General features: G+C 43.2%; 1 protein-coding gene and 1 long non-coding RNA gene across 15 annotated transcripts in view; one reads left to right on the top strand and one right to left on the bottom strand.

The window, feature by feature from the left end:
- LAMA2 (laminin subunit alpha 2) overlaps window positions 1-20,436 on the top strand; it is a 759,697-nt gene that overhangs the window by 504,532 nt on the left and 234,729 nt on the right. For all 12 annotated transcript variants that reach the window (XR_008313916.1, XM_053286200.1, XM_053286222.1 and 9 more), the window contains 3 exons: window positions 2,212-2,339; window positions 7,644-7,730; window positions 18,976-19,187. Coding sequence is in view for 11 of the 12 variants with exons in the window: in XM_053286200.1 (XP_053142175.1) it covers window positions 2,212-2,339; window positions 7,644-7,730; window positions 18,976-19,187 (427 nt within the window). In the remaining variant the exon portion in view is untranslated. The remainder of the gene's footprint in view (window positions 1-2,211; window positions 2,340-7,643; window positions 7,731-18,975; window positions 19,188-20,436) is intronic.
- LOC128340727 (uncharacterized) overlaps window positions 1-20,436 on the bottom strand; it is a 112,253-nt gene that overhangs the window by 67,290 nt on the left and 24,527 nt on the right. For all 3 annotated transcript variants that reach the window (XR_008313925.1, XR_008313924.1, XR_008313926.1), the window contains exon 2: window positions 14,939-15,092. This is a non-coding gene — a long non-coding RNA (uncharacterized LOC128340727). The remainder of the gene's footprint in view (window positions 1-14,938; window positions 15,093-20,436) is intronic.

The raw sequence follows: 20,436 nt of genomic DNA on the forward strand, positions 1-20,436 counted from the left end.
TAGAATTCACTGAAGGCTTTAGCCCTGTTTAGATATATAGAAAAGTGAGGATTTCACTGTCCTTAAGGGAGCACTTGGAAGTTCCACCCCTGTGCTGATGCACTCTGAAATCCTGTCCTGCCCACTCTCCATGGTTACAACTTTTGTCTGAAGAGACAAAGACTGTATGAGAGGCTAAATCATCCTTGTGATGTGAAATGCTGGCACCCCAGGACACTCCACATCACAGAGAGAATCTCTTCTCACATGCAGTGTTTGTCTCTTTAGACAATCTGAATTTTTTTTTTTGCAAAGAATGTGTCTATTAATAGACATTCATATTCTATCAGCTCTGTAACAGAAACTGAAATCTCACCCATTCCTTTCTTACATATTTTATTTGTGGAAAGGCAGATTATTTAAGAACCCTTGAGTATTTACTAAATAACAAGGTCTTTCACACAACCTTGCTAGGGAGGACAGGTGGGCTGCATGGAAGGCAGGAGCTTGCCTGCCCAGTGCTTTCCCTGGTGGACAAATGGCCACTGTCCTCCCCTCCCACACAAGTGGCAGCATAGCGAAGAGAAATGCTGGGAGTCGAAGGACTTTCCCCTCCTGCACCCTATCTCGTTAGAGATGGACTAACTCTGGACTCACACTGCACTCAGTGTGGCTGCTCCTCCTCCTTGGCTTCCTGCCAGACATGGCGGTGGGCCAGGGAGAAGCCATTTAATCCAGCGGCGATCACCCAGATGATAGATATTGGTACCACAGCTTCTCTTAACCTTGGCTAAATGCCAGGTTAAAAAGTGGGCTTTGCACAGGGGCAGTGCCAGGAGCAACCTCACTCCCAGCACTTCACACGCACAGCCTAACCCAGGCTGGGCTCAGGCTGCACATGTGAATATCCTTAATGGCCATTAGGATTACTGACAGTGAGATTGGTTGCAGAGTAAGCTTCAACGGAAGAAACACTGCTATGCCCAAGAAGCATTTAGGGTGGCTTTCATAGCTGAATGCAAGGTTCTTTCAGCCTAAATCTGATTTCAAAAGCCACATCCATATAGATATAGATATAGAAATAGAAATAAAAATAGATATAGATGTATAAAGGGCCATGTCAACTAGTGGAGCAGAAAGTGGTTCCAACTATGCAGCAGATCATCAGGGCAGAAATCTTTAGGGTATTAATATGTCATCATGCAAATCAAACCATGTAATTAAAAAAAAAAACCCTTCAGAGAGATACTTACGCTGGAGTTACATGACTTAACTTTAGAAAATAGTTGCCAGGTTTTAAAGTCTTTAAATATAAATTAATAAGGCCTTGGTGGAGTTGGAAACAAAAATCTATTATCTTCAGTTGGGAGCAGCAAAAGTGTGTGTGTGTGTGTGTGTGTGAGAGAGAGAGAGAGAGAGAGAGAGAGAGAATAGTTCTTAAGGGACAGCTCACATTATTAACTTTTCCAACTGCTTGCTTTAATTTCTACAGCCATATCAGTCTGGTTTCCAGCTTGATGTGGGAGCCTGGTGTTGGAACTCCTTAGCTGCCCCATTGGATTATTTTTGGCAGGGATTAGATAGAGATGCTATTTCTATAGATATTGGTACCAGTGTACCTTCTAACAGGGATTCCCAGATGTTGTTGACTACAACTCCCAGAATTCCCAGCTACAATGGCTTTTGCTTGCAGATTATGGGAGTTGTAGTCAAAAACATCTGGGAATCCTTGTTACAGGGAACACTGATTGGTACCCAGGATTGACCGCTGAAATGTACTCTGTGTGACTGCTGTTGAATGGTGTTCATAAGCTGCAACTGATGAGAATCCAGCCTCCTGTTTCCTGAAGGGGAGGTGGAAGAGATTGCTTCCCCACCCTTCCAAAGAATTAGTGCTATATTCTGTTCCAAATAAAAGGCTAAAAGACGTCAGTCCAAATATCCATTAGCAGTATTATGGTGATAGTTAGAATATTGGGCTTAGATCATTTCCCACTCAGCCACAAAGCATAGTGGGTGGACATAGGTCAGTTACTATCTTTCAGCTTAACCTAGCCTACCTCACAGAGTTACTGTGAGGATAATTGGAGGGAGAGGGCTTTGATCCAGCAAATGAACAGCTATGGGATACACAGGTATAGACAGTAGACTATGTATCTTGTTGTGTTTTTGCCAACTCTTGTTCAATGGTATTCTGAAAAGATGGTTTTGTGTCTTCTCTTGCCTGGTTAGGGCTGCAAGCACAACACAGGTGGCCTATATTGTAATCATTGTCTTCCTGGTTTCTATGGAGATGCTACTGAAGGGAAACCTGATGACTGCCAGCTGTGTGCCTGCCCACTAAGTATACCTTCAAACAAGTAAGTTGCAAATTCAGTAAGTAGAAATAGTATTTAGCATCCATTGGTAACTAGTGGAACAAATAATAGATCAGCTAGTATTAATATGCAATGAAAATGCAGAGTTATACTATTTCCTTGCTTGCATTCTAGAAAAAGAAATATGCTGCGCAACATAAACTTCATTTCTTTTACATGTAATTAGCCTATCTCAAATTCTGATTTTTTCATGATAGTCAGAAAGGCCAATTCCATGCTAGGGGTCATTAGGAAGGGAGTTGAAAATAAAACTGCTAATATTATAATGCCCTTATAGAAAACTATGGCACAGTCACACCTGGAGTAGTGCATACAATTCTGGTCACCACATTTAAAGAAGGACATTGTAGAACTGCAAAAGGTGCAGAAGAGGACAACCAAGATGATCAGGGGCCTAGAGCACCTTCCTTATGAGGCAAGGCCACAGCACTTGTAAAGGCCTGGGTTTTTACCCAGGCTTTTACATAATCGTTTTTACTGCTGCTTCTGGGTGGTTTTGTTTGTTGTATTGTTTTATGCCTGTTTTAATATGTTTTTATACTTTTAGCATGATGTTTTTATTGTATGTTTTTAACTTTTGTAAACCGCCTTGGGGCTATCTTTTAATGAAAGGTGGTATAAAAATGCAAAAATAAATAAAAATAAATAAATAAACACCTGGGGCTATTTAGTTTAGAAAAAAGAAGACTGCATGGAGACATGATAGAGGTCTATAAAATCATGCATGGAGTGGAGAACACTAGAACTAGGGGTCATCCCATGAAATTGATTGCCAGGAAATTTATGACTAACAAATGGAGGTACCTTTTCATACAATGCATAATCAACTTGTGGAATTCTCTGCCACAAGATGTGGTGACAGCCAACAACCTGGATGGCTTTAAGAGGAGTTTGGATAACTTTATGGAGGAAAGGTCAATCAATGGCTACTAGTCGGAGGGCTGTAGGCCAGCTCCAGCCTCAAAGGCAGGATGGCTCTGAGTACCAGTTGCAGGGGAGTAACAGCAGGAGAGAAGATATGCCCTAACTCCTGCCTGTAGGCTTCCAGTGGCATCTGGTGGGCCACTGTGTGAAACAGGATGCTGGACTAGATGAGCCTTGGGCCTGATCCAGCAGGGCTGTTCTTATGACTATCTATTTAGCATTCCTGGCTTAGAGCACCATGAAGAACAAATGTGTCTTAAGATCATTTTGAAAACTGTCAGAAATGTAGGGCTCTTGTTTTAGCAAGTAATGTATTCCAAAGTCTCAAGGTGGCAACAGAAAATTCCTATTCCTGATAGCAGCCACCCGAAGAATTGGTGGCAACTACATACCAAAACCTCCACAGATACCAATATGTTGTGGGGCTCATAACAAAGAAACCATTCTCTTAAATACCCTGGACCTGAGCCATTTGTACACTGTATACAAATATATACATGGAGCCAAAAGACACTTTGCCCCATACCTGTACACATACCATGTTACTCCTGAACATTTTGATTAAGATCCCATTTGACCTATATTTTGGGGATATCTATATCTTATTTGATCTGGCTGCTATTAATATGGGCTTGGCCACACATTTAACTGGGGATAGTATTTGGTGCCTGTTTATTGCCAAGCATAACATGCTAAGGGCTGCATAACACTTCTGAAGGGCTCTCGTCATTTCCCAGTGCTGCTGGACAAAAAATCACTCCCATATAGCCTGAAAATCCCATATAAAAATCACTCCCATATAGCCCAAAAAATCACTCCCATATATCACTCCCATATAGCCTGAACTGACCACGCACAGCCACAGACCGAATCCCTCCTGAAAAGCTCTTAAGATGAACGGGCAACCAAATGCAGAATGCCCGGCGCTACCTGGAAGCTGGCAAGTCCCGGGGCTGGAATTTGGAGCCGAGAAGTCCTTAAGCACTCTTGCGAGAGAGTAATAGGTAGTGTCACTTTGCTCCTCTGCACCTTCCCACAGTAAGGACTTAAAAGGAGATGCTTCATACTGCTAACAAGGGAAGGAAATTTGAAGCATCTCTAGCCTTCCCAGTCCTGGCTGCTGCTTGCACGGTGAGATGAGGTGAGGTCCAGTCCCCTTTTCGCCAGAAATCATCTTCACAAAAGTGATTAGCTTTTGTTGTCCCTTTTCAGTCCCTCCTGCGGGAAGGAGCAGGGGAGCGAAGTGACTCCACCTATTAATCGCTCGCAAGAGTGAAAAGGCAGGAAAGGAGCGCTCGATCAAATTGAGCTTCACACATGACTCAAACTCACCTGAGAGCTGTGCCTTCCCTGGGCCCTCTCTGTGTATCTCTGCTGCACTCTGTTTCTTGAGGTCCCCCACCAAAAAAAAAGACTTGCTCACACCTTGGACTTTGTCCTAGCCTCTGTTTCAGATGATCTGCCTGCCTGGTCTGTCTCCAGCTTAACTTGGAACATTTTTCTTGGATTCCTTGAAGTAAAACAAAGTATTTTCCTCATTTTTTTCTTGGAGACATTGGAGAGAGTCAGGGCTGGAGGAGGATCTCCTGCAAGCCGTAAGGTCTCGTTCTCTCCCTGTCCCAGCCAGACACTCCACCCCCGCCCTTGCAGCAATTAGTGTCTGTCTTCCCCCCCTCCCCCGCCATTCGGAGTCAGCAGAGGCTGATAAAGATCTCCCGAGACTAGCTCTCTGATGGCTTCTCTCACCCCTGTCCATCACCCCCACCAGACACAGTGAGCGGGTAGGTTGACGGGGAGGGGCTCACTACAGCTGAGCTGAGCCTGATCAGAGGTGGCAGGGCAAGTGAAGTGAGAGCAGGCACTCACTGCAGCCAAAGCGGAGTCAGCAGACGGTGTCCCCAAACCTACAGCACCCCCCTTTTTGGTCCAATTTGGCCAATGTCTGGAGGCGGCTTTGCTGCTAGCTCTGGCTCAAAATACCACTAGTGCTAGGTGTGAGTGGAAGAAGAGAGAAGAGGGGAGAGTCAATGGAATGTGACCACGTATGTGCACCAAAGATGAGGAGAAGAGGGGGAGAACAATAAGGGAGGAGGGCGAGAGGCAGAGCCGAGGAGAAGAAGAAGAAGAGGCAGGGAACAGCAAGACACAGGAGTGCCAAAGAGAGGAGCATCTGCAGAAGGTGGCAAAGGCAGCGAGCAGCTTCTGTTTACCTTGCACTGAGCATGACATGATTGCCTGCTGTACGCCTTCTGCTCACGGCCATGAGGGAGGCAGGCAGGCAGGCGGGCCTAACCCACCCCTGCCCATACGGAAGAGAGAGGGTGGATAGGCACAGCTGGTCTTGCCTTTTGAAGGCAGGGAAAGCCCCCCTATCGCCGTCCTTGCCACACCGAGGCCACCGGCCATTGCACAGCCCTTCCAGCAGGCCAGCTGCAATTGGGTGGGTACCACGGCCACAGGGGATGGGTGTGCTGACTGGCCTCTGGGGGGCCCTTTGAGGCAGTGGGTCAGGAGACAACTGTCTCCCCTTGCCTAACAGATGGTACGCCCCTGCAAGTGAATCTGTTCACAAGAGGCTTCCCAAACAAGCTGTCGTCATAGCAGCTTCTCCAGGAGTAGATCTGCTTGTGAGGGATCTACTCATCCTGTCATGCTAAGGTAAAGACTAAAGGGTTTCCTCTCCAGCAAATCTACTTGTATATGTAAAATATGATTGCAACATGTGTGGATGTCAGAGTCCAAGAGATGCCTGCTGCTTGACCATTCTTCAAAATTTCAGAGGTCTCCACTTTGGGGTGTCTTTTTAAAAAATGCAAACACTATATGTGTCCTCAGCCTATGAGCAAAATGGTTGCTGTCCTCGACTGACTAGGTCAGATTCTCTAGACTTCCACATAAAGCAAAATAACTAGAAACCAAAATATATCTCAGAATGTGAGCTGCTAGACTTGGCAAATGTGTACTTTATATTGTTAATGTGCATTGATTACTTGTGAATTCATAGGACACACTAGGAATCTGAAATATATGTCATAAAACTGCAAAGATTCATCTCTGTGGAGGGATGATGATTGCCAACAATTGCTTGTATTTATTCCTCCACTGCAACTATGTTTAACCAAGCTTTGTCCTAAGGCTTCAGGTCTACTGCTGGGTAGTTTGGAAAATGGACCGGCTGTGTAGCACAAACAAACCTCTAAGTGAAATAAAAGGAAGAATAATTGAGTAGTGATCTCTTCAAAATAGTAGAGTGACAGATATCCTGTTGTTACAAATGGCTTGTATCTTCCTGTGTGCCAGCAGATTACCTCATTATGATGTGTCAGTCAGATACTAGAGGGGGAGAAAACACAGAAAACAAAATGCTACGAGGCAGAAATATGCAGCAAGAGTAAAATCAAATCCCAGGGTATTGTAAACATGCAAATGATTGGGTTGCAGAGATATAACTGTTATTGCTACTATATTTGTAAAAAGAGAAGAATGTATGAAATAATAAATATAAAGCTATAACTCTTATCTATGCAACCATCTTGAAACTACTAGGTGGTAGTGTTAGGTGGTGGTCAACTACTAATATAGTGGACTACCTGATTCATTAATGGTACACTGATAAGTTTACAAAACGTTGTTCTCTAAATTAAATAATCCAGATAACTGCAGTCCTTTGGTTCCTTACTCACAATCATATTAGAATCCTAACCTTCCATCATAGCAGGACCCAAAAGGATAGACTATATCCACAACTTTCACCACCCCCTTTTATGAATATGACTGATTATAATGATTGTGTCATATATCCCCATTTAGCAATCTTAATTGTGCACCTATAGATTAGGCCCTGGCAGATGTGGAAAACATTATTGTACATTTTCATTTTCCCTGTTCAATACACAAAGTTATTTTACTAATCATTAATCTGAATTTACAGAGCTTTCCAATCAATTTTAGAATTTCAGAATAACAAATCAGCGACAATGAGATTTAACTGGGGAGTGTACAGTAGGCTAGTCTGGGATAGTGTGCATTGCCTGGCCCTTGAGGGCTCAGACAAACAGCTGTACATTCCTCCTTTTAAATGGTGTAGCAGCTCATTGATAGACTAAAGTCCCATAACAACATGTCATTTGGATGCTGCCACCCATTTGAGCTATATCCAGTGTCGGCAGAAATAGCAGAGTCATTCCAAACTCTACTGGCTGGAGCCAAATCTAAGCCCCATGTGTGTGATACCAGAAAGACTTTCCCTATACTCTGTTTTGAAAGCAGCACTCTCTGAAGGAGGAGAACAACTATGCTGTTACTGAATTTCTTTTTGTGTTTTCTCTGTGTTCCTCTTATTGCTGTTCATCAACAACGTAGTTTCAGTCCAACATGTCATTTGGAACGAAGTCATGGATTAATATGTGATGAATGCCCCCATGGGTATGCTGGCTCACGCTGTGAGAGGTAAGCAAGTGTCACATGGATATCCCCTCCTTTTATAACGCTAGTACTTTATGAAATAGTTCCTTTTAAAGCATCTCTACCATAGCTTTTTAAATCAGCTGTAGTATTCATAAACACTTATGTTCCTATTGTCTGCCCCACAGACAGAATTGTAGAGTGATGACATCATGTCAGGGTCCTATTTTAATGAGAAATGTCATTGTCTATTCCAGACTTATTCAACTGCTAAGTAAGCCAGCAAAACTGTTCCTTATTTAATTTTTCAGGTAAATGATAAGCTATAATATCAAAGAAAGTATTTTTCATGGAAGAAATATTACCTGATGGGATTACTATTGCCAGATTTTGTGCATCTGTTGGTTTTCATTATCGTCTGTGTGTCTTCCAAATTTGGCTTGAATATTGAGAGCATATTTAATCAATTATTCATTGAATTGCCATTTCATCCCCTTACACTGGATCAATAAATGCTGTTGTGGAAGCTAGATTTATTTGTCATAATTATTTTTATGTCCACATTTTAAAATGCTGCTGCTCCATCTCCACTGAAGTTCCTTATTTGGCAAGAGGAATTCCTGGGCTCCAAATAAATATTTGGAGGCAAAGACAAAGTCTTGTTGCTTCCACAAGGAGTCAGAAAGGACAGAAGAAGAAATTTGGTATGGGGTCAGTCCTTCACTAAAGGAACACCATGAAACTTTGCATCTTCTTTCTGTGCCTCTGCTCTCACTTTTTTTTGCTATACTGTTTGAATAATGGGTTTGACATGACTAAGCTTTTGAGTGAAATACATCAAAAAATGCTGTTCCCCACAAGTAAAGAATACTTGCTAGTTGGATTCTGGTGTGTTGAATTCTGTTGTAGGTTTTTTAGATTTTTCTTGCCAATTTAATAGACCGATACATTACACAATATATCACTAAAACAGGCAAAAGCATTGTACAGAATCATTTACTTAAAAAGAAAGAAAGAAAAGAAAGCATTATTTGATCTACCCACTATCCTAAGATTTCAAGGCGGCCAACTTTAAAATGTCCCTAGTATGCTACAGTAGTAGCATAGTATAGTAACATGCTTTGGGTGGATTTAGATGGCCAATTAAAGTTTATTTCATATTATTATAATTAGCTTATCATGGGCATCTCCCCCCCCCCTCGATTCATGGCTACTGCCTACATCTGGTGAAAGTTGTTGTACTTATGACTAGGGAAATGTAAAGGAGGCTGATTCATTGTGGAGTCATGGTCAGAATGATGTTTGTAGTTACCTTGTGATGACTTATCTTGTGTTGAAACCAAGCAGACAAACCAGGAATTGCAGACAGGACCAAAATGCATCAGGACCAAGATGACTTAATACTAATGCAAAGTCTTAGTCCAAATGGGGAACCTTTTATACTCTTCCTGTTCTGGAAGGATCAAGTGAACAGCCTAGCTGTGCTGTGTTCTGGTATGGCTGTTGAAGTTTAGCAGTCAGCTACGTGGGGCACCTGTATAACCCAGCTAGCTCCTGGCAAGGGCCTAAAGCTTCTAGCTAGCAAAATCTAGAATTACTGTCTTTCAGCTTTTGAAACTTTAAATATGAAGATAGTGACATTTGAAAATAAGAGTACAGTACAGGTGCAGCTAATGTGGTAGGCATACAAGATGAGCAGACTGGTCATGACTATGGTCTATGAGCAGAGCTGGTCTTGTGGTAGCAAGCATGACTTATCCCCATAGCTAAGCAGGGTCTGCCCTGGTTACATATGAATGGGAGACTAGAAGTGTGAGCACTGTCAGATATTCCCCTCAGGGGATGGAGCTGCTCTGGGAAGAGCAGAAGGTTCCAAGTTCCCTCTCTGGCTTCTCCATGATAGGGCTGAGAGAGATTCCTGCCTGCAACCTTGGAGAAGCCGCTCCCAGTCTGTGAAGAAAATACTGAGCTAGATAGACCAATGGTCTGACTCAGTATATGGCTGCTTCCTATGTTCCAAAACCCTATTTAGTTTATTGAACACTAATAGGGCACATAGAAAAAGGAAGCCAAATGTAGAATGCCCAAGAGGTTTTTGAGATATATTCTAGAAAGTCATTTAGCCAAATCCTTAACAGGGACAGAAAGATGAAACTTGCTTGGTTTTCTCTAACAACAAACATGTTTGCATATGTGTCCAGTTCACTGAGAAATGAAGCAGAAGACTCAACACTGTCCATCATTTTTGTACAGCTATATGTTGTAAAAGCATGTGCCACAAAGCCGACTCCTGCATTCACCCACTTAGCTTAGTGGCTGCTATTTCTGTCTAGCTGGCAAGTCATTGCTCTCCTCTTAAACGCGGGGGCTGTGGAGTTAATGAATGCAAGAACAAATCAGCTGAAGAGTACTTTTGTGACAGTTTGTCAATGTAGAGGTCACTGACAGCTCTCATCAGCAACAAGTAGTATTTCTGAGTGGAGTATAATCCATAGATCAGCAGCAAGAACATAATTTGAATAAGCATTGGGTTTCCTTAATTGTCACAAGTTGCATAAAAATGCCCAAGGCTGCTGATTATAACAAACACATCAGCATTTACAAAGCAGCCTTTACATGTTATTAAATGTGAATGAGTAATAGCTGCAGGGATTTACATGGAATCTCTTGTTTTAGCTCTTGGATACTGCCCTGAGTGATACATAGCTATTAAATTAACTGGCTTAAAATAATCATAAAGTGTTCTATATACAGTTTTGTCTGGCAGCTGCCAACCATGATTTCTCACTCCTAAAGTTGTCAACAAATCTGCTTTTCTTTCTAAAGAATGCTAGTAAATTAACATACTTCATAAGGTTTTTGTCAGAATCATTGTCCCAATGATTTACATATAGACTGTTGGGCTGCATTTATTCTTGTTTTTGTTGTTGTTTTGTTTGTTTTTGGAATGGCTGTTGCCAGATCTCTTGCTTCTGCACCTATTGCTAAAAAAAAAGGTCCTGTTCTGTATGCATCTTCCCCAACTTTGCTACTATTGCTTCTTTGCAGTTCCCTATCTTTTCCCCTATCAGTATATTCAGAATGCTTCTTTTTTTCCTGCCACCGAGCTATCATCATCCTTCTCTTTAAATCACTGAACTGGCTCCTTTTTTGCTTTTTGAAACAATTTCAAACCCTAATCCTTACACTTGAGTCTTTCCATCTATCTGCCTTTGGCTAAATACAGTTCTTATCTTTCTCTATTCCCTGTCTCATCATCTTCACTCTGAACAAGCACATCTGAAGGGTCCAGGATGTAGTGGGAATTTGCAGGACAACACACACACACACACACACACAGAGAGAGAGAGAGAGAGAGAGAGAGAGAGAGAGAGAGACACACACACAGAGTAAGAAAAGGAACCCGTGAATTCATATAGCCAACAAAAATGTAAGGTCTAGGGCTTGAAATTATTTCACAACACACGAAGCTAGTTCAGTGATTTAAAGAGAGTGATAATGTTATCTTATTGGTGAAAAGACAGAGGAATTATGAATTTTCCAAGGGGAGAGATAACAGAAGAGTAAGTGTAGGGAAGTGTTTGCTACAGACTAGAGGAAAAATAACCCCATGGCAAGAGTTTTAAAATGTACTTTGCAATAGATCAAAAACTGAATGTATCATTTGGTAGCTGCAGTTTTTAAAAAAGAAAAGGAAGAGTATTATTGTGTTTGTGAAAGAACATTATTGAGTTTGGTGCATCTAACAATGTTCCCTCTGAAACAAATGAGTCAACGACTGCTATTAGTTTCAAAAATCAGAGTACATCCACAGTCCTAATGACTTTGCCTCATTCCTGCTGAATGATAACCATTTTCTCAAGTAATCCACTTTGAATAGCATAATCTGATGCTTTCTGATTCCATGCTGTTTGTCTGTAACCTAAGGGTGGCATTTTGAATGGATATATCCTAGGGAGGAAATGGCTTCATAGCTGTCACAGCTTAGATGTACCTGGCAGATAGATGTGGATGATCTTACTTCAGGATATAGCTACTGCTAAGAGGATGGGTAATAAGTAGAATGTCTTTTTTAAACACACACACACACACACACCAAACAATCTGTATTTTTGTTTTTCTGCTTATTTTTCATTACCTTTCTTATAACTCTTGTGTTACAGTCAGCACTGGATTTTTTAAAATATCTATTTTCCCTGTTAATATCAGATATTAATTTTCTGTATAATTGTCTTATTCTCTGAATTTTCCCATAGGCATAGCACAATGAATCAGAAGAGAGTAATTGAGATGGAAACATTCCAAAAGTGAATATGTAGTTATAGTGAAAGTAGATTACATTCAGAGTTTACCAGAAAATCTGGAACCAGGAAAATGAGAGAAGGTAGTGTAAATCAGAGTAGACTCATTTTCGTCTCCCACCCCCACCCCCGCACATTAGAAGGATGTTCAGGGTTCGTTGTGTCTCATTTGCACACCAGTAGAATATAGCTTTAAGAGCCTTTGAAAGGTCTGGGAGACCAAGGTTTATATTAACTTTAATTAGCAGAGTCTGAAGTGATGAGAATACCAAAAAAAAAAAAAATGATCACAGTCATTAGAAGATGAGTTATTTCTGATTAGTAGTTCAGTAGTCATAAATCCTTGTGGTATTCTTCTTATGACCGGCTTTGCAAGCTTTTTGCATTATCAGATACAAGGCTAAGGCCTAAAACGAAATACAAATGAACAAAATGAAAGTAGCTAAGCAAAGGGGAACATGATTTGTAATTGAAGAAGCTATCCATGTTGCCTGAATATGTGGAGAAATCATATTGTATGGGCTGAGAATGCTTCAGTTGAATAGGATATAATATTGTATTGAACTGTATTGGTGGGGAATCGGGGGGCTCACCTTAATCAGAGTGACGGGCTTCCCTTCTGTCTTCTAACTGAATATTTGCTGGCTTCCAGGCAACAGTAGCACTTTTCAAATGCCACCATTTTTTCCCTGGCAATCAGCCTACAATGCACAATGTTGTGTCCTTTCTTCAGGGCACCACTGAAAAAACATTGCCACCCCCTCTAACTATAGAGCGTGGTTAATTCCCACCCACCCCACTCATGCCTCAGGGACTTCCTTTCCTGGTGCATTGTGGGTCATTTGCCAGGGGCAAATAGGCAGTGTTTTTAAAGCAATGCTGCCCAGAAAGCAGCAGATTTCTCATTAGAGAGAAGGGGAGCCTGCTGTTCTGACGGAGGTAAGCTCCCCACGATGCATCAAACGGAGCTAATGTATGAACTAGATTTGATGCATCACACTCCCTGTGTGTCATCAGCACAATGAAAATATAGTATGAATAGGAACTGATGCCTATTATTTGCTTGATGCACAGTCCTATTGGAAAGACTGATCCTCCATAAATACACCGAATTCCATTTTAAAGCCATCTATACTCAGGTCATCAAAACATCTTGTGGAAGTAAATTCCAATCATTTATGCACTGTGTATAAAAGTACAAAAGAAGAAGTATCTTTGTCTGTCTTGAATCTGCTGCTAGTCCGTTTTATTTGGGTGACCCTGACTTCTAGGATTATGAGAGAAGAAACACTCATTTTTCTGTAGTGGTGTTAAACCAAATCTATTTATGAGCCAACAGAGAGTCCTATCACATCAGATAGAAGCATCATTGGTTTGGTGTACACTCATCTTTATCTTGTTCTGCGGCTTGTTTTGGTCAAACAGATATTGCATGCATTTGAAACAACACAAAACCTGCAAAATTGTTATCCAGAAGCAACAGTGGGATAAAAGATATGAATCTCTTTACCATTGACAATGCTACCTCTATCATAGCACTTTTAGTTTTCTTAAAAACTATCCTGTCTCTCCAGCCAAGAAGTTAATTATCTGCTGAGCTCCTGTGCAATTGTCCTTTAGGCCAATGTCCCTGGGATGAAAGATGGCCTATACATTTCTTTAATTCATTAAGTACACCTACTTTGCAAACAACCACTTTCTAAATGAGGCATCAAACTAGAAGCAGGACAAAATTCTGTGAACACACCCTTAGAAACTTTGATATTTTAGTGTGCTTTGAAGTATGGATATACCTGAGAAAGATGGGTAGAAGACAATAAATTGTAGGAGCTGAATATACGTGGAGAATCATGGATCAATGAGAACAAATTGAACATGATTTTCAGTCAGTTGCAATGCCAAACAAAGATTTTTCACAATTTGATTGTTCTCATCATTGTATGATTTTATCTCCCAAGCAGGGGCATAGCTAGGGGAGAGGGGTCCTGTGTTCTTTCCGCTCTCCTGCAACCCCTCCAAGTGAGGGAGATAATGAAGAAAATAGGGAAGGGTGGAGCTGAGGGCCCCCAGGCTCCTTGAACCCATTCACTCAATTATAGCTACACCCCTGCTCCCAAGCGTTAGCATGTCTCTAACCTTTAAGGCTCTAAATAGCCTGGGACCAGAATACCTGAAACAACACCTATTCACATGAATCTGCCCAACCAACCATTAAGATTTTCTTCAGACACCTTGCTCAGAGTAGTGCTTCCAGCTTCTAAAGTTCTTATTCTTCTTTCTGTCTAGACAGCTTTGAGGGCTTTTTGTTTAAAAGTGATAAATAATAAAAATAAATGGCTGACATGATAGGCAGTGATCCATCAATGGAATCAGAGCTGCATTGAGGCAGGGAGCCTTCCGAGTAGTTGCCCTACAGGCTTGATGGTTGGAGCGATGCATGGAGAGGGAGTCTGGGAAGAAATTTTCACTTCTCTTCCTCCCCACAAAAGCAGCGTTCACTGCCAGAGATGTGTCAGTGATGGCTATGCAGCTCTGGTACCTGCCAAACAAATCTCAACTAATGACAGGCCAAAGAGCAGGGGTTCAGTGCCCAGTCTCATAGGCTGGACAGGTAATAAGGGTTTAGACAGTTCTTTAGACAGCATGGTCATGAACTACTTGGACCTGGAAGCAAATTGTAGCCAATGGAGTTGACACAAGGCAAGTGTGATGACACAATGGAGTTGACACAAGGCAAGTTAAGCCATGCCGTAGCAGAATGCCACCTATCAGTGGCATTCTGGATCAACAGAAACTTCTGACCCCTTTTAAAAGCAGCCACACATTACAGTAGTTTACACCCCTGCTCCCTGCTGTTTACACCCCTGGATATAGATCTAGCAAATGGGCGGGGGGGGATCCTTGGCACATCAGATGAAGTTGATAAAATGTACTTCTGTCCACAGTAGTCACCTGGGCATCCAGGAACAGTGTCAGGTCCAGGAGTACTCCCAAGCTGTTCACTTGCTCTTCCAGGGCAATTGCAATCTCATCCAAAATGGGGGCAATGGGGTATTTTCCTAAATTTCAGAATTCCTTGTGTTGTCAACTGTTACTCATGCAGTACCTATGGAGGGGAAACCACAGCTCTGTTAGTTTTCCTTAAAAAGTACTCTAAAGTTAGCTGAAAACTGCAATCCTTGAAAGACACTGGAAATGCACCCCATTGGGTGGTGCGATTATGACATCACTTTCCTGTTCTGCTCTGAGGCAGAGATACTGCAGCTTATTCTACTGCTTTCTTCTTTGATGCTAACTAACAGGCCCCAAACTTGTTAAGGTGAAAAACGTAAGGGTGGGGGAGATTCATCCAACTTTGCTGACAACTAATGAGGGCATCACAGCTCTGATTTGGGTGAGATACTGCTGAGGAACTAAGGAGCTCTCTCTTTCTCTGATACTGCAGAACATTGGTGAATGAGGGGGTGGTACCTCTGATTTGGGGCGATACTGGAGGGGGGCTGAGGAACTCTCTACCAGCCTCTCTCCTGATCCTGGGGGTGGGAATGGAGTGTGAGGAAGTGGAAGGCAACCTACAGACAGCATCTTTGCAAGGGGGTGTTTACTTAGCTACTCTGAAAGACCAGGAAAGCTGTGTTTCCTGAGTAGGGATGTGCACGGAACTGTGGAGGCGCAGTCTGGTGCCAGCGGGGGGGGGGTGTTTGCACTTACCCCTCCCGCCGCTTTCCCCCTGCCAGTGCTCCGTTTTTTCAGTTTTGGGGGCGGCAGCATTCCTCCCTGCCGCTCCTGCTCCCGCTGTTGACCGGAAGTAGCGATTGTGTGTGCACCCGCCACCATGTACACATGCCCACTGTGCACATTGCACGCTGCGTACGCACGTTGCGTGCACACGTCACACACGCAGCATGTGATGTGTGTGGTGGACACGTGTGCAGCGCTGGCAGGTGCGTGCACGGTGGCGGGCGCACACCCAATTGTTACTTCCAGTATTTCCAGACAACAACGGGGGCAGGGGCGGTAGGAGGAATGCTGCTGCCCAAAAAACATTTTGAAAAAATGGAGCACCGGAGGGGGAAATGTGGCGGGAGGGGTAAGTGCAATCCCCCTGCCCTTAAAGGGATAGCCCCGCCCCACCCCACCCAGCGCCAGACTGCTGGTCTGGCCCACGTTCGAACCAGTTCAGAGGCCTCTATAATGTCCTCTGGACCAGTTCGTGCACATCTCTATTCCTGAGTCTCTCCCGTGTTCCTAAAGGGGAAATACCATTAGCTTTTGGTGGGGGGAGAAGATAGGAGCAAAGAGAGGGGTGGCTAACAAGTGTGGGGAAAGTAAAGTGTGTGTGTGGCGGGGGAGACACTGATCTTACAGTACTGCAGATCAAGAGATATCAGGCAGATCTGTGGCACCACGTAAATTAAGGCAGTGATACCACCCCACAACTACCACCACCCCTGGCAAGGAAGATTCCCTCTGTCTTGGAGTGCCTGCTCTTTAATGTTGGGTGTGAGGAGGGAGAACACTCTGCAGTTAGCAGTAATGCAAGAAATACAGTTCTGCAGTTAATGGTGGGAAAAAACAAAAGCCCAAGAATACCCTAACATTGGTGCCAACACATGTGCACTATTTTTGATTCTACCACCATTAACTGCAGAGTGTGTTTCTTGCATTACTGTTGACTGCAGAGCGCCCTCCCTCCATACACCCAGAATTAAAGAGCAGGGATTCCAAGGCAGATGGAATCCTTTTTGGCCAGGGTGGTGGGGGTGCTTTTATCCCTCCCTTAATTTAAGTGGAGCCATGGCTTCCGCTAGGGCCCCCCCAACTTTACTTTCTCCACACTTGTTAGCCAGCCCCCTCCTGCTCTGCTCTTGTCTTCATCTTCTTGGCCCTCCCAGCTTAGGCTATCATCCCTTTAGGAACATGGGAGAGACTCAGGAAACACCATTTGCTTGGTCTTTCAGTATACCTAAATAAACACTCCCAGGGGCGGAGCCACCATTGAGCGAACAGGTTCAAAGAACCCGGGCCACACCCAATCAGGGGCCGTGCTTTGTGGCCCCGACACACACCCCGCATCTGACATCAGACGCGGGGATGCTAGTTTAGCTCCTGAGCGGGGGCCGCGCAGCCCCTTCGGGAGCTAAACTAAGGCTGGTGTGGCGTTCACAGCGCCAGTCAGGAAGAGCTCTTCCCTGCTAAGCCGCTCCTGGCTGCGCTGCCTAACTAGCTCCTGAAGGGGCCATGCAGCCCCTTTGGGAGTTAAAAGGCTGATGCTGCTTTCACAGCACAGCCCAGGAGCAGCTCTTCCCTGCAGGGAAGAGCTGCTCCTGGGCTGCTCTGCGAAAGCAGCGCCAGACTTAGTTTAACTGCCAAAGGGGCTGCATGGCTATACCACGCCCCCGCGTCTGACATCAGACATGGGGGCGTGGCTATCCCAGCGTGGTCTGACATCAGACGCAGGGGCGGGGTTAGCAGAGCTGCCGCGGCAGCCACACACAGGCCACCAGCAGTCCTGCTCCGCCACTGAACACTCCCTTGCCAAGATGCCGTCTGTTGCTTGCCTTCTGCTCCCTCCCACACACACACTCCAGCTCCACTCCCAGGATCACTAGAGCCTGTGGTAGAGAAAGAGTTCCTCAGCCACCCTCCGGTATCCCCCCAAATCAGAGATGCTAGCCCCTCATATACCAGAGGCCTGCAGTATCAGAGGAAGAGAAGCTTTTTCCGTTCCCCAACCCTGACAGCAGTGGCAGTATCCTCATTAGCTGGTAGCAAGATTGGATGAATCTTCCACACACCCATGTAGTTTCTCCCCCTAATAATTGTGGGACCTATTAGTAGACAGCAAAGAAGAAGATTGATGAATCAGTATTATCACGAAGCAAGTTATAACTGTTTTACATAAATACATGCATACATGTGGGGCTTGAAGGAGCTTCTCTATTGATTAATAGTGGGGTTGGGGGACTTATTTTCATGCTTATCTGGATTCTGGTAAAATGTAATTGGTGGCAATATCAGCCAGAACATTAAGAGGAAATTGCCTGCTTACATAGTTTAAAAGTAATAATATACACTCTAATAAGGTATATAACACTTTTGACATATTAACATAAATGACACGGTAGCCATAAAAAGGAATTTATTGGTAAGTTTTTGTCAGTGTCTGTATTTCCCTTCAGGGCCTTTAATGAGGACCTGTGGGACATTCTGACATTCCATGTGTGTCGTGGATACCGATTAAATGACCCAGCCACATTGATGAGGGGCAATTGCATGAACCTTCTGGGAGGAGGGCCGATTCCATGGAAATGATCCTTTCTGGTTGAGTCATTACAATATTCTTCCAGCCATGTAGGAACTGCTTACAGACAAACAGTTCCCACGTGGCTTTGAAGTATCTAAGAGCACATTAATTAGATATAATTAAGTATTTCCTACTTTGTGTGCATGTTGAATTCAACACATTCCTTTGTAACAGATTTATCCTTTATTATGTATGCTATTGGATTCTGCAACCATATTACAAGGGTTTTTGTTTGCTTCCTTTCTTAAACAGGCATTTTATGCTGGGGAAGGGAATGTCAGCCTTGCTGTTGAGTTCGCATACTACAGCTTGCTTTTTCGGTTGTTACAGATGATGGGCTGTATTACAAAGAGTTCTCAATGTGAGCCTGGTTTCCTCTAGTGTGCCAATGGACAGATTTCACATTATACTTTTGTCTCATCTTCAGTTCCAGTGACAAGGCTCTTCCCCTGCTTCTCCACCTACCACCCACTGAAATCTAATAACTAGTGGAGCTGGCAGGATTTCAGCTTGTAATGAATATACAGTGCTATAAAAGGAACTAAAAAAAAGATTCAAAGGAGGGGGGGAATCCAGAAGCACTTGAAAGAAAATCAAGCTATAAGACAACAGCAGTATAAACATTCTTTTTGTGCCAACAGGGCAAAGTAAATACTTGAAGATGTTCTGTCTGTTGCCCTAGGTGTGCGGAAGGCTATTTTGGACAACCTTTAATACCAGGGGGCTCGTGCCAGCCTTGCCAGTGTAATGACAACCTTGACTTCTCCATTCCTGGCAGCTGTGACAGCTTGTCTGGGGCTTGTCTGATATGCAAGCCAGGTACAACAGGCCAGTACTGTGAGAAATGCGCTGATGGATATTTCGGAGATGCTCTTGATGCAAAGAACTGTCAACGTAAGTCCTGAAGTCTTGCTTCTCCTGTCAAAATGCATTCATTCCCTATGGGCACAGCTCTTGAGTGTCTGTCACATACAACATGCATTTATTTGCATGGTATTACGCACAGTAAAGTCACATTATCTGAACCTTGGTAGTTCAAATTTCCTGAATTACTATCCAAATTCTATGTTTGTTTATTTAAATATGTATGCTCTGAATAATCTCATGGTCATGTGTTCTGTATAATCAGCACCCTCCATTTCATCTGAGAATGTCCCATCCCATGCAGATAAATTGGACTATACTATCTATTGACATAGGTGCAAAATGGGAATTAATGTTTGTGTACCTAATTACATCTTCAGCCTCTATTTTGGTGTTTCAGATTGATTCATTGGAATCAATTATGAAAGGTGTTTTTCCTCCTTGAATGTATGTATTATTAACTTCTTGTAGAACATCAAGGTCTTTCATAGTTGGGCACAAGATGTTGGGGATCGTGTGTTCAAATTTTGCACATAAACACACATACCACACCACTCACTCAGATGTTCTTTTAGAAGGCACGTTTAGTAAAGAATTTTTCCTCCACAGCAAACCAGTCAGTTTCTGAATTTGGTTATGTGGCTTGGGAGCGGGAGACAGAATTGCTGTCTGCTGTATCTTGTTGCTGGGCTTTCTTGCATGTTTCTGTACTTCTGCCTGCTTTGCATCTTTTGCTTTGCTTATGGCACACTGCTCTGGATGAATAGGTTATCTGGGGGAATGAATAGCCTTGTCTCTAAATGGGAGGACAGACTAAATATCCAGCAGTCTTTTCTTTTCTATGGTCTGCTCAAGGCAAGACCTTCTCCTTCCAATTCAAACTGCTTATATAAGAAATCAAGGACCCCAGCGAGATGAACCCCAGACATTTTCTACATCTCTTTGGTGCTCCTAGGCCAGAACTAAATGTTATAATGTGAAAGAGGCTGCTACAGAAAATGGCAGCAATCCTATGTCGAGGTCTCCATCCCCATAATATTATTTGTGTCCTGACATCATTAAACTGAGTATTTCCTTGCCTCTGCTAATGGCAGCCAGTGTTATGGACGATAAGACAACTTGACACAGTAACTGACATCCAGATTAAGGAAGCACTGGTGCTGTGTGAGAAGCGTGGTATTCCTGGTCCCTTCTCTATTTATGCAACACATTAAGAGGCGGGGGACAGGAGAATATGTCTCTGAGGGCTGCATGACCTACAGGAGGTCATCAAAATTAG

The sequence above is a fragment of the Hemicordylus capensis genome, chromosome 1 (assembly GCF_027244095.1).
Source record: "Hemicordylus capensis ecotype Gifberg chromosome 1, rHemCap1.1.pri, whole genome shotgun sequence".
NCBI lineage: Eukaryota > Metazoa > Chordata > Lepidosauria > Squamata > Cordylidae > Hemicordylus > Hemicordylus capensis.